Genomic DNA, 14,248 nt, shown 5'->3' with positions numbered 1-14,248 from the left:
AGATTTCTTATTCTTGCCCCCCTCCACCCCCCTTAAAAAATAAACTCATTTAAAGTAATGAAATTGTGTACATACATCATGTCATCATTTGCAGTTTAACAGTTTCATTAGGCGGATTTATATGTGTGTGGTGTTTTCTTATCATAAATAATTTAGTTTGAAGGGCAGATCAATGAAGGTGACTACTGTATAATGTGATTTATTGTATAGAGATACATATACTGAAAATGTTATTAGACTTACAAATCATAGGAATTTGTTACAATTAAATGGATAATTTATATATGTCAAAAAATGAAAAGCAGTAAATCAGCCGGTCAGGTTAAAATATCATCCTCCCCAATCTCCGATATGGAGGCGAGGAATGAAGTCTTGGCAGGAGTTGTAAAGTTTATACAGTTCTATGTGATGTGAAAACTTGATTGACTTTAGCAGGAGATATGAGAATATTTTGTCTTAGTGTATATTTGACTACAAATAATAGTATAGTCCCCAGTATAGATGCACTGTTCTTCATGGAATGAATGCACATAAAACTTTACTACCTCAATTACCAATAGCAACTCAATGTTGACCTCGAATGAATAATTCATGCAACCAAATCCATTTCCTTATAAATATATAACAATGTTGCTCTGTCCAACTATATTTGATAATTTAACATGTCAATCTAGTTGCAGCGACCCAGTCAGAGACTTTTCTTACATCCAATTCTTTTTCCCATCCTCCAGGCATTTACAGAGCAATAGCCAGCCACCATTGGCCCCCATTCCTCCAATGGGTTACATGTCGGGAGGTTTCATCTCCGACTTCTCTGAGAAAGATCTACAGGATCCTGGGGAAGAGGATCATGAGGATGAAATGAGCCGTCCTCTCCGAGGCCTAGAACATACTCCAGGATCCAGTATGGATAATCTGGACAGTTCTGTCACAGGTACCTATTGTGTGTGTCTATATGCATCAAATTCATGGCATACCGGCATAATCTTTTTATTATACATTCACTGCTTTTTTGGAACTTTGTTTGATTTGTTGAAAAAGAAAAAAAAAAAGGCAAGAACCTTCATGCATTTTAAAGAAATGTTTAAGACTTGAAAAAAAATCTTTCATCAGGAGATCATTCTACAGGGAAGACAAAGTAACATAGTAACAAAGTAACATAGTTCATAAGGTTGAAAAAAGACCAGATTTCATCAAGTTCAAGCTATAACCCTAATGAGTGCCTACTGAGTTGATCCAGAGGAAGGCAAAAAACCCTCATACTAGAGGTGAAAATTCCTTTTCGACTCCAAATATAGCAGTCAGAATAGATCCCTTACACAACCTTACATTTATCAGTGTTGAACCTCATCTGCCACTTTTAAACCCAAACCTCCAACCTATCCAGATCCATTTGTAACAGTGCACTGTCCTCTATAGTGTTTACTGCTTTACAGAGTTTAGTATCATGTGCAAAGATTGCTACTTTACTATACAACCCCTCTACAAGGTCATTAATAAATATATTAAATAGAACAGGACCCAAGACTGATCCATGTGGTCCCCACTAATAACAGTCACCCAATCAGAATAATTACCATTCATAATCACCCTCTGTTTCCTATCACTGAGCCACTTACACACATTCTCCCCCAGCCCAATCCTTCTCGTTTTATGCACCAGTCTTTTATGTGGCACCGTATCAAATGCTTTAGAAAAATCCACACATACAACATCCAGCGATTCCCCCTGGTCCAGTTTGGAGCTCACCTCCTCATAAAAGCTGATCAAATTAGTTTGACAGGACCGATCCCTTATAAAGCCATGCTGATATGGAGTCACACATTTATTTTTATCAAGATAACTCCAAAATAGCATCCCTTAGAAAACCCTCAAACAATTTACATACAACCGAGGTTAATCTAACAGGTCTATAATTCCTTGGGTCACCTTTTGACCTCTTTTTAAATATTGGCACCACATTTGCCAGGCGCCAGTCCTGTCCAGTCCCTGTTATTATAGAGTCCCTGAATATTAAAAATAGGGGTCTTTCTAATACATTACTTAATTCTGTTAGAACACGGGGGTGAATGGCATCTGGACATGGCGATTTGTCTGTTTTGATTTTTTTTAGGTGGCACTGTTCTTCTTCCTGGGTTAGACAGGCGACCTGTACTTCTTCCTGGGTTAGACAGGTGACCTGTACTGGGGAGTTTACCTTATCTCCCTGTATTTCACCTAATATTTCATTTCCCTCGGTTAATACAGTGGAGAAAAATTTGTTTAATATATTTTCTTTTTCTTGATCCCCATTCATAATCTCTTCCAGATCATTTTTTAAAGGACCTACACTTTAATTTTTAACCTTTTTGCTTTAATACATTTTTCCTCCCCACAAGGGCCCTGTGTAAGGAGGAATCTGTTTGATATATACTGTCATATAATATAGTCTATTTTATCAGTTTCAATTTTTTGTTCCAATTTATAACCATCATGTATCAGGTTTCTGTGGTATTAGTTTGGAGGTGAATGGTTCCTATTTGTTTTACTTAAAGTTTTAAATTGTACTTTGCGGTGTAAGTGCTATCCATTCATACCTCTACTAATTATTTGTGAGCTGCATTCCCCTATTTCTCTTCTTTTTAGATTTGTAAATAGATTTTCTATTTAAAAATCTTTATCCTTCAAGTACTTATTAGCTGCTTTATACTACAGAGAAAGTTCCTTTCTTTTTGGAATTCTTTTTTTTTTTTTCTGTCCACGGTGCTCTCTGCTGATACCTCTGTCCATTTAAGGAACTGTCCAGATTAGAAGCATATCCCCATAGCAAACCTTTCCTGCTCTGGACAGTTCCTGACATGGACAGAGGTTTCAGCAGAGAGCACTGTGGTCAGACAAAAAAATTAATCCGTAAAGGAAAGAACTTCCTCTGTAGTATAAAGCAGCTAATAAGTACTGGAAGGATAATGGTTTTTAAATAGAAGTAATTTACAAATCTGTTTATCTTTCTGGCACCAGTTGATTAAAAAAAAAAAATGTTTTCCACCAGAGTACCCCTTTAAGGTATTGATGTCCTTGGGTCTGCTATATCCAATTGCTTATCTCCTAGATTGATTAGATAGACAGATATAGATCCATAAAAGCAAGTTGCTGCAGCACACTTGAGGGGAAAAAAAATGACTTTTATTCCAATCCAAACATGTGTAGAAAATGCAACATTCCAGCTGCCTATGCTTGAAAAAGGCTGCATGGGCAGCTGAAACGTTGCATTTTCTACACGATTGGATTGGAATAAAAGCCATTTTTCCCCTCAAGTGTGCTGCAGCAACTTGCTTTTATGGATTAATCTGGAAGCCTTTGATCTGGGCTACTGCCGCTTGCACCTGTACATTTGATGTGTGAAGTGTTGTTTTACCTCTACCTCTGCTAGGTAGATAGGCAGACAGACAGATAGATAGATATGAGATAGATAGATGGATAGAAAGATAAACAAGCAAAAAGATAGACAGCTTGAGAAAGACTGCAATTGGGCAGTTGAAACGTTGTTCCTGATGTTGGGTCAATAAATCTTATTCACCTTGTACCTTGGAGTGCTGCAGCTCTGTGTTTTGGAGTGGATAGAAAGATAGATATGAGATAGATAGATAGATATGAGATAGATATGAGATAGAAAGATATGAGATAGATAGATAGATAGATATGAGATAGATAGATAGATAGATAGATATGAGATAGAAAGATATGAGATAGATAGATAGATAGATAGATAGATATGAGATTGATAGATAGATATGAGATAAAGAGATATGAGATAGATAGATATGAGATAGATAGATAGATAGATAGATAGATAGATAGATGGGAGATTTATGCTTCAACGATGAACCCATTGATTCATTTTTGGTCTAATTGTTTCTTTCTTTAGCTATTCAAGGGGATTCAATTTATTAAAGAAAATTTAGTTTGTGAATTAAATATGCAACATGAAAGGGAATCACAGTTTTTTTTTCCAGCCTCATAAAAATGGTAATGTAACAATTAGCAGAGTCGCATTCCAAAACACAGAGTTTTGTGTACACAGTGCTACACATTCATCAAGCAAAAGATGGGTTTAGCATAAAATGACATGTAAATGAATTGATGACTGACCGTAAATTAATTTTAGTGCCGAAGATGTAATAGAGAGACACAGCTAGATGCCACTTTATCCTGGTATTTTATTGCTCTGTAACATTTGAGCAACTACTTAATGTTCTGCCTGCATTTCTTCCCAACAGCTCAAACGCTTTGAGAAATGTTATAAGTAGAAAAAAAACAGTACAAAGTAACAACTCAGTAAACAAAAATAAATAAAGCCAAATGACATGAATTAAATTTTCATCACACATTTAAGTAGACATTTATATCCTAAATAGCGTTATATAAATTGCCCCCAATTCGGTCAGAATAACGGGTATACTACAAGTCATAAATGTTATAACAGAGTTTAGCTTTTGATTAATACTTGGTTAGTGTTTATCATTCTGTGTGTGTAGTTTAATGCATGGTTGACCTTTTTAAATTTATGATCTCACTTCCAAATACTTTTCATGGAAATAAATTATTTTTGATACATTTAGGTTCTCTAGCGACTGTTGACATAATTTTGGAGTTGTGCTTTGTTGTTATCATTTTAGTTGAAGCAACAAACATTTTAGGGCCCCCCATTTCTATCTTAGACAGTATCACGTCTCACATACTGGGCAGCAGATAATTTAGTCAATGAGAAAAAGAATCACGTAGACAGGAAATAATCACTATATTACGTATTGTAATAGACAGGCATCCAGTCAGCTGTAAATAGAGGCATTGTTTGTAAGAGAGGAAAGGAATCTTGGGAACTGAAGTCCATCACAATGGTAGTCTAGTAAGCCCTGTCATTATTAAGCAACGGTGCATTACAAAGCTAGAATTCAATAATGAGTATGAGTTTGAAATATAATAATTCCGATCTACTGTGGTATCATCTAGTGATGATTCAGACACAGATAGGTAATATTGTACTGTATATATATTTTCAGCTTGGATATACTTCCCTTATGTGTAATACAGATAATTCAGCACATTTAACCAACAATGAGTGACATCAGTATCGATATGATCAAACTTAAAAGATCTTCCCAAGCAGATTTCAACTGCAATATTTTTCATGTTCATAGTCTAAAGATAGACATTGATCTGGTCATAACCATGTTGATTGTTCTTTGAATTGACATAACCATGTTGAGGCATGCGTCTGCTACCAAGAATGAAGCATCAATTTTAATAACAAAATATGCTTTATTGGTCAACATTAAAAATGTTAATAACTCATTAGATCCCTGCCTTTATTTTTAGGTTCTATGGTAAATGGATGGGGGTCTGCATCTGATGAGGATCGTAACTTTTCTAGTCGTAGATCTAGTGTAGTTAGTTCTTCTGATGACTCGATATTTTTGAGTGGCAACTTTGCACAGTCACTGGTTGCAGCGGCAGATAAAGCTGGGTTTACACTAAATGGGACCAGCCTTTCCAGAGCAGGTTGGTTGTCTTTGACTGATGCCTCAGGCATGAGGGATGGCTCTCTTCTTCCCGAGCTTTCTATCCCTTTCATGAACATATCTCATGCTGCCAACTTAACCTAACATGCATGGCAACTGGTGGATGGAACTTTTCATCATCTTTTCTTCTGGGTGCTCATAAGCAAACATGTTCTAATGTTTTTCATGTATTTCCCACTGAGTGATACTTATCTAATGTATGTTTAACTTATGAAGCTTTTGCTGTCATTTGCTTTTCGTGTATTTTGACTATTGAAGGGTACATTACATGTTCTTTATGTTTTGCAAGCTACAGCTTAGTTAGGAACCATAGGCTATGTTAATAGGAACCTATAAAAAGGAACAGCAAAGCTTACTAAAGCGGGTGCATTGTACCAAACACAAGCTAACTTGATGGAACCGCATACAATAGCTGAATATGGTGCCTCTTAAGAATGTAAGGCAACCAGTAAAATATTTCTTCAGCTTCAAAATGGTCAATAACTAATCATTTTTACTTTGGGCTTGTTTGGGATTGGAATTGATTTAGATGTAAAAAAAAAAACATCCAAATATAAAGTAAAACAGTTGTGTGATTCAGTATACTTTTCTCTAAACCCTAATACAATGACATTGTATTGTCTTCTTAACTTCATCAAGAGTTCATCTAGCTATTGGCTGTCTCTTTGTCTCAATATACTTTTGTTAGTGGCATCTGATGATCTTCTGCTCTTGCTTAATCAATTTGCATGAACATTTATGTAATATCTATTAATATAAATCTGTGTATATTCCAAGATTGTGATACATAAAAAATAGCATACTTTTCTACATGAATGTTATTCGAGTTATATTTTCATGTCTTTTTTTACTTTGCAGGAAAAATGCAATCTTTTTCTCAAAAACCAAGACCTTCAAGTCCATTTTCCGGGGACAGTAACAATTCAGCCATGAACCACAATAACCAAAGGCCAAGGCCTTCTAAAAAACACAAGGGAGGAAGGATGGATCAGCCTCCTGGCCTACGAAGAGAAGGAATGGTGGATGGTAAGTTCATGCTTCAAGACTGCGGTAACTTTACCATTACGTGAAGGTCCCATTGCCCATTTACCCACATTAATAATTTACGAATTCCTTAACATTTAATCAGGTATCTATTTGCTTTTCTGTGTACTAAACATCTTATTTGGTTTTTATTCAATTTCAAGATCTCCCCCCTCCGCCAGAACCTCCACCTTGTCAAAGTTTGAAACAGCAAATGCCCAACCAGCGTAGTGGTCCTCCAGAAAGAAAAGCCAGTTCTCTGGAGAGGCATACTTCCAACATGGATGATAGCAAGACCTCTTTGGATCGCCATGGAAGAACATCTTTAGAGCGGCAGAGGCAAACACAGGAATGGCAAAACAAGCAGGCTTTTGGTTCAGGTAATATAATACATTTTGATAGATGTTATTTACAATTATAAGTACCAATAATCACAATGTTTTGAAAAAAAAAAAAAAATGGCTCTTTTTTTGGACCTTTCTATAAAAATCTGACTACAGCTTCTTAGGGGGCCCTGTATGCATACCTTTTTATAGGTGTGACTGTATAAACCCACCCTGACTGTATAACCCCACATATCACCTGATAGTCACTCCCATAATTAAAATGAAGTTCCCGCCCATCTGGCTGTTTCCCTGAATTGTCAGACAAATTATAAGCCCTCATATCTCAGGAACGAAAAGGTGTATCCAGAAAAAGGTGTTTGATCAGGGCACCCTGAGCTGTTTAAAGGAAATCTGTCATCAGTGTCACCTGTACTAACATGTCAGTACAGACAGGTAGTGCAGGTGACACTGATGACAACGGTACTTACCTGGTCCCGTTCCGTGGTTCTATGGCTATCCTCTTTTGTATCTTCCGCTCCGGGCCCGACTTGGAGCATGGGCGGAGGTTAGTGACGTCACCGCTGCTGTTCTCTACTGCGTCCGGGTGCTAGCAAACAGCAGCAGTGACGTCACTATGTTCAGCCCATACTCCAAATCGGGCCCGGAGCTTAAGATACCGAAGAGGATTGCCGGAAAACCACAGGACGGAACGGGACAAAGTTACTACCGTTGTCATCAATGTCACCTGCTCTACCTGTCGGTACTGACAGGTTAGTGCAGGTGACACTGATGACAGATCTCCTTTAATGATAATGCAATCTGTTTTGTGGGGGTTAGCCACAGTTCTTTAAAAAAAATTGTACCGCACTCCTGAAATTGAGATAGGGAATCTTATAGCATAGCACAAAACTTATTTTTTAAATTACTGGAATCAAGGGTGCTATTTATGTTTAAAAAAAAAAAAAAGATTATATATATATATATATATATATATATATATATATAATAATAATAATAATAATCGTAGAATTAGGATAGCCCAATATAACACACTGCTGTGTTGGATTAACACTTCATTAGCATTAGCATTCAAGACAACATAACCATGGCTACATCTGTAATAGCACACTTACCCATGAACAGACCCAAAAAGTGAACATGTACCTGTCACTTGAGAAAGCATTTGACATGTCCTAGAGACATGTCAATAGTTTTGATCGGTCGGGGTCTGAGTATTTTGGCCTTGACCAATAGTTAGAACTAGCCAGGAGAAAAGATCGGCTGACCGAGACAATCCCTTAGACTTACATTATAAGTTTATCTTGCCAAGCACTCTCTTCTCCCAGCTAGTTTTAGCTATCGTCACGGTACAATCATTTAGACCTCGATCAATCAAAACTTTTGACACGTCTCTACAACATGTCAAAAGTTTGTAAAGTGACAGTGGTCATTTGAAGCAGTTCTATGAGTGGGGACAGGATGTGGGGTAGCTTTTCATTGTATAAATAAGAACATTAGAGATTGTTAGGAAAAGGTTCATCAGGGGGACAATTAAATAATGAATTCTCATCTGATAACTTTTATTGAGACTTTTGGGACTAAAATGGGGGTATGCTTCCTAACACCACCATCTTAGGCACCAACAGAGCTTTACCCAACATTATGTAGAGGATCGTCTGAGAAGGGGAAACCAGCGTTTCCCAGCCAGTGTGCCTACAGCTGTTGCAAAACTACAACTCCTAAAATGCCCGGCTGTCCAGGCATGTAGAGAGTTGTAGTCTTGCAACAGCTGGAGGCACACTGGTTGGTAAACACTGGTGTAAACATACCTGAGGTGAAAGGCATAAAGGTTGCATGACCATCTTACCTTCACAAGTGCAGCGATACAACATCTTGACAGTGCAGTCTCCAACACACTATGCCCCTGACCATACAAATTATTTAAACCAGGTGCTAGAGGTGCACTACAGTCGCTTTACACTAATACATACGTACGAGCTGTAACACCAGATGTTAACACCCATAGAAGAGAGTGGTGCCATTACATAAAAATGGCAGCCATGATTTTCTAATCCTATACAACCAGTTTAATTACCCATAAGAAGTGCTAGCTACCGTGCGCAAAATCATTCTACTAAGGTATCTTAACTACAGTAAGATAGTTGCTATTATAGTAATTCTTGCTTGACATGGCATGTGCTGAACTAAACATATTTAGTGCCAACATCATCAAATAGTAACAACCTAAATCTAATTAAGGGCTAATGACGGCCTGACAATTATTCCCATGCCGCTATATTGTAGCCTATCTATAGCTCGTTATTATTTCTTCTATAATTGTCCATTTAGAAACCACATATAATGCGCCCAAATTGATCTCATATTCTAATTAATGGGGGTATTTTAAAGATCAGCAGTTTTCTAAAATATCAACAAGAGCAGAAATCAAGGTAATTAGACGAGAGCGGAAGCGGCTCCGACAGCGGCTCTTCATCACGCGCTCACCTGCTTAATTATTTACCAAATGGTTGGAATGGAAAGTAGCATTCAAAATGTGACATTTCACGTATAGAAAGTCATTTCATTAGGAAAATTGCAGGAATATCTCATTGGTCGTTTCCCCATTCACAGATGAAGTGCTGATGCCGTACAGCAAGCCATGTTTTCCTTCACCCGGAGGCCATAGTTCCACAGGAACCACTTCTTCTAAAGAGTCCACTGGACCGAGGAAAGGCGACATTATGAGAGGTCACCAGCGCAATGCCATTGATTTTCTTGATGTAGGATATTTGGGGCCAAACAGTCAAGGACAGTTTACAGGTGAATTATGTAAGTAGCTATGTTAGTGGTTTTAAGGGGATGAAAGCATACCTCTCATATCACAGAAAAAAACAATGCTTCTATATGTAACTCACTAGGTCATGCAGATGCTTTACATGTCTTTTTTTATGTGTCTAGCTTCTGTATTTGGCACACAAATCCCTCTGTTCTGCTGCTCACTCATTCTGACATCCACTGCTCAAGAAGGGGCTGGTCCGTGGCATGAAATGAGCCCGCCCTCACTCACCATGCATTCGCTTCCTCCCTGAGTATGCTGTGCTGTGTCTCTTCATCCAATCTCTGCAGGCTGTTCCTTAAAGGGGTACTCCACCACTAGACATCTTATCCCCTATTCAAAGGATAGGGGATAAGAGGTCAGATCGCCAGGGGTCCCGCTGCTGGGGAATCCCGGGATCTCGGCTGCGGCACCCCGCTATCATTACTGCACAGAACAGACTCGCTTCGTGTGTAATGACCAGTGATACAGGGGCCGGGGCATCATTACGTCATGGCTCCGCCCTCTTGTGATATCACGGCACACACTTAATGCAAGTCTATGGGAGGGGGGCGTGATGGCTGACACGCCTCCTCCCATAGACTTGTATTGAGGGGGCGGGCCGTTACGTCACGAGTGGGCGGAGCCGTTGACGTAACGATGCTCCGGCCACTGTATCGCTGGTCATTACACACGGAGCGAGTGTGCTCTGTGCAGTATTGATAGCGGGGTCCCGCAGCGAAGATCCCGGGGGCCCAAGCAGGGGGACCCCGGCGATCTGACATCTTATCCCCCATCCTTTGGATAGGGGATAAGATGTCTAGGGGCGGAGACCCCTTTAAACACATCCTCTCTCGTCCTCCAGAGCAAGAAATGCTGATTTCTCTGAACAGAGGGACCTTCCTATTTTAACTAAACATTTCCTAGCCCCCTGATACCTTGGTCACCATTCCTCAGCTGTGGTGTCATCAGACTGATTTCCTAAAATATATTAACCTTCTGTAACCCCTGTATATTCTGCCCCCTTTCTTTTTATTTCACTATATGCTCTAGTATTGATATAGTATCCATGCTAAACCTGACATGCTGGATATTCTTATTATACAGCTCTGAAGTTCAGATGATCCCTGAAAGTCTATTTCATGCAAGGAAAAATAATGACAGATTCTGTATTTTTTGCACTGCTAGTTATATAAATATACAATGCAGCCAGATTCATTAGATTTATTTTGTATTATTTATGATTTCATAAATATTTTAAGAAAGCTGATCTGAATGTCTTGAGGGATAATCCCATTGCCTTGTTCTTACACTGCATGCATGATAGAAAGCAATGACACTTTGTACATTTTTTTTTTACATTTTTGTTAGAACCAGAGTCATAACATAATATAGGAATAACCCTACCACCGTGACCAGCAGAAATATTACTATTATTCATCATCACCATACCCTAATTGTCTCCAGCTATATTATGTGTGCAAGCAAATACAAATTATATTGAACACATCAATCCATCATTGTTCTGCATAATAGAGAAGCTGTAGGCAGTAATGTGAGACTGCGAAATGAGCACATCATTTAGGGCAGACTGTGCTCTATGGTGGAGGGGTAGGACTATTTGTTGAACAACAGACATGTCGAGGATGAGAGCAATGATAGCAGTTTCCTTTTTCAAGGGCCCTTTAACACAAGGTGATTACTGGCCAAACAGACTAATATAGGCCTATGTAATAGAACCAGTGGGCAGCAAACAAACGGGCAAACTCTGATCGAGTCATTTTGACAGTTAAAAAAATTAACTGTCTGTTGGCCACACATTTCCCCATGTAAAAAAGGGGAATGTGGCTAACAATTGATTGCAGCAAATGATATTGACCATTCGAGCTGCCCTCCCCATTTGATGGCCATACCATGTAAAAGCCTCTTAATATTAGTGGCGATCTACTAGATGGATGCTTATTTACAGCACAGGCATGGATCCTGTAATAGGGCTTTTACTTTAGGTGGCTATATGTTTACATAGCCATGGCCAAACATTTGTACAGCCAACAGCTTTTCCACCTGATCACCCCCACCTCTCCCCTATACACATGCAGGCTCAGCTCTGCTCAATCATTTGGAATATTTTTATCAATAGGGAGAATAAGTCTCTGCCATCCAAGTATCTCCCATACAACATGCCCTATCTTTCTTTCTTTCAACATCTACATCCGAGGGAGTGTTGGATCACAATTTACACCTCAGGTGGCCATCTGGTTCTAGAGTAAGCCAACTTCTAGTGTGTATGGTGACAGTAAGGGCTGTCCCAAGGTGTATACACACCTCCAGTGGCAGAAGCTTCAAAAAGGCTTATCCATATTGCTATGGCCCTGCAAGTGTGCAGGTTCCTTGAAATCTTGTGCTGATGAAGATAACCCTAAAGACAATACTTTCCATGTTCTCTGGCTGCTCACTTTCTTCACTGTTCTTCCATGTTCTCTGGCTGCTCACTTTCTTCACTGTTCTGGCAACGCCCTGTAACTTCCTTTACGTTTTAAGTGGGGTAGATTGTGTTGGTGGGGTAAGTACTTTATTGAGACACCACAAGCATAGTAATGTATAAGCATGATGCAGAAAGTGATCTGCCAGGGAGCAAGGAAAGGTAATACTTTTATCACTTTCTAGTCAACTCCTTTAAGCTAGTAGAGATGTCATAGAGCCAAGTTCTAATGTCATTTATTAATGATGTATTTATGTTCTCTCTTGTAGAGTACTGACAAGCTATGACAAAAGCTGCTCTATAGACCAGTTGGTCTGGACTGATGAAAGTCACGAGGAAACTCAAAACAGTGCAATGGACATTCATTTATTTATGTAGGATTGGAAGGACTGTAAATGCAATGTAAAGCCACAGAAAGTCACACATATCACACAGACAATTTACTTTCTCCTTCTCTGATATACACACCATCCACCTTAAATATTTCTTGCCAGAAATGAACACAAAAGAGGAATGAGGAATCGACATCAAGGATGAAAAAAGAAAAAAAAAAGCATTTTGGCTTTGTATATATTGTTTTTTCTTTGATTGCATTTCTATGCAAGCTTGCCCTCTTTTGTTCATATTATTCTTCTTAATATTATTGTCTGTCCTTATTGTTCTAATGTACTATACTGTATGTGAATTAATAGGCTGTGGTGCCATATAAAAAAAAAACAACAAAAAAAGAGACAAAAAACTTTTTGTTTAACTGTGTAATATTCATGTTTAAATTTTTGCACTGCAATTTTTATTTGATGATAAGCACAAAAACCTTACTCCTTGTGACACGGAGGGAAGAGACTGAATGTGACGGAACGGTCTGTACTATAAACACATTGCATATTGCTACAGGTACTATATCTGTGCAGGATCACAAGAGTGGTATTACCTGGTTTGCAGAGGAAAAAAAAAAACAACAACAAAGATTCTGGCAAATAGATTGGACAACAAGGATCAAAACTAAGCAATATGTTTGTTTTTTCTTGCTTTGAATATGGTGAAGATCTATGTCATTGTTATATGAGAGTATGAATACATGTATTCACTTGTGGACGTGCATGTATGTACAATTTATATTTATATATGAGCATATATTTTTGAATATGCACATATATAAGTCACCCACATTTGTGTATATTATAACCAACATCCACTCTGGTAATGTTGACTTAAGTGGAATTTTTTTTTACCTCCTTTCGAAGGTTTTAGACAATTGTAGGATAGGTAGAAAAGCTTTGAATACATACATTTTTGGGAATTCAGACCAATAAATCACTATATTACTTCCTCTATTGGTTCAAAGAACCTCCTGTTAGTGACATGTATCTTCAGTGTTTGGTTTACACCGTGCATCTATAGGCAGATGTCAAATGAGCAGTCATCACTATACTGTATTGTATTGACCTGTCTGCACTGAAATAATATTCACCTAGGCACCATTATTAAATGAAGCCAGTTCTTGACTGGTCCAGGAATGTAGCAAGTAATGGCTGTTTGGTCAACATTATCCCAAATTGTGATCCTAGTATCAATGATGAACAGTATACCTACAGATGTGTTTACCCTTACCTTTCCTTCAGTTTAAGTAAAGATTCCAATTTCTCATGAACATATCTGGACACTCAGAATATATCAGAACTACGTAAAAGACATCATTTACATAAAAATCACTTGGTGTCCATCCATAGGCAAAAATAGTATATACATATTGTGACAAAGTGTCATAAACTCACGCTGTAGGGAAAAGCTGATAATCTACCACCATTCATCTCTGAATATATTGCGTTTAGAGATACAGTAAAAAGGACATATCTGTATATATAATTTTTTTCTTATTTGGAAAACAAAATTGAACTAAAATATAAATCCAAATAATGAAATACAGAATTTCAAAAAATTTCTGGAGTTTTTTTTATTTTCCACTAGATTATATTTTTACATAATGAAATCATCGCACAGATTTGTTCACTATTACCTTTTTAAATACGGAATTGAAGACTTT

At 38.0% G+C, this 14,248-nt stretch overlaps 1 protein-coding gene across 8 annotated transcripts in view; it reads left to right on the top strand.

Moving 5' to 3' along the window:
* ROBO2 (roundabout guidance receptor 2) overlaps positions 1-13,069 on the top strand; it is a 524,692-nt gene extending 511,623 nt beyond the window's left edge. For 7 of the 8 annotated variants that reach the window (XM_056559374.1, XM_056559371.1, XM_056559377.1 and 4 more), the window contains 5 exons: positions 732-934; positions 6,417-6,584; positions 6,746-6,961; positions 9,539-9,736; positions 12,474-13,069. In XM_056559374.1, coding sequence (XP_056415349.1) covers positions 732-934; positions 6,417-6,584; positions 6,746-6,961; positions 9,539-9,736; positions 12,474-12,475 — 787 coding nt within the window. In that variant the 3' untranslated portion in view covers positions 12,476-13,069. The remainder of the gene's footprint in view (positions 1-731; positions 935-6,416; positions 6,585-6,745; positions 6,962-9,538; positions 9,737-12,473) is intronic. The other variant, XM_056559370.1, reaches the window with a different exon arrangement.
* The last annotated feature ends 1,179 nt before the right edge of the window (positions 13,070-14,248 follow it).

This window comes from Hyla sarda, chromosome 2 (assembly GCF_029499605.1).
Source record: "Hyla sarda isolate aHylSar1 chromosome 2, aHylSar1.hap1, whole genome shotgun sequence".
Taxonomy (NCBI): domain Eukaryota; kingdom Metazoa; phylum Chordata; class Amphibia; order Anura; family Hylidae; genus Hyla; species Hyla sarda.
The sequence above is the reverse complement of the archived record's forward strand: the minus strand, read 5'-3'. Positions and strand labels throughout refer to the sequence as shown.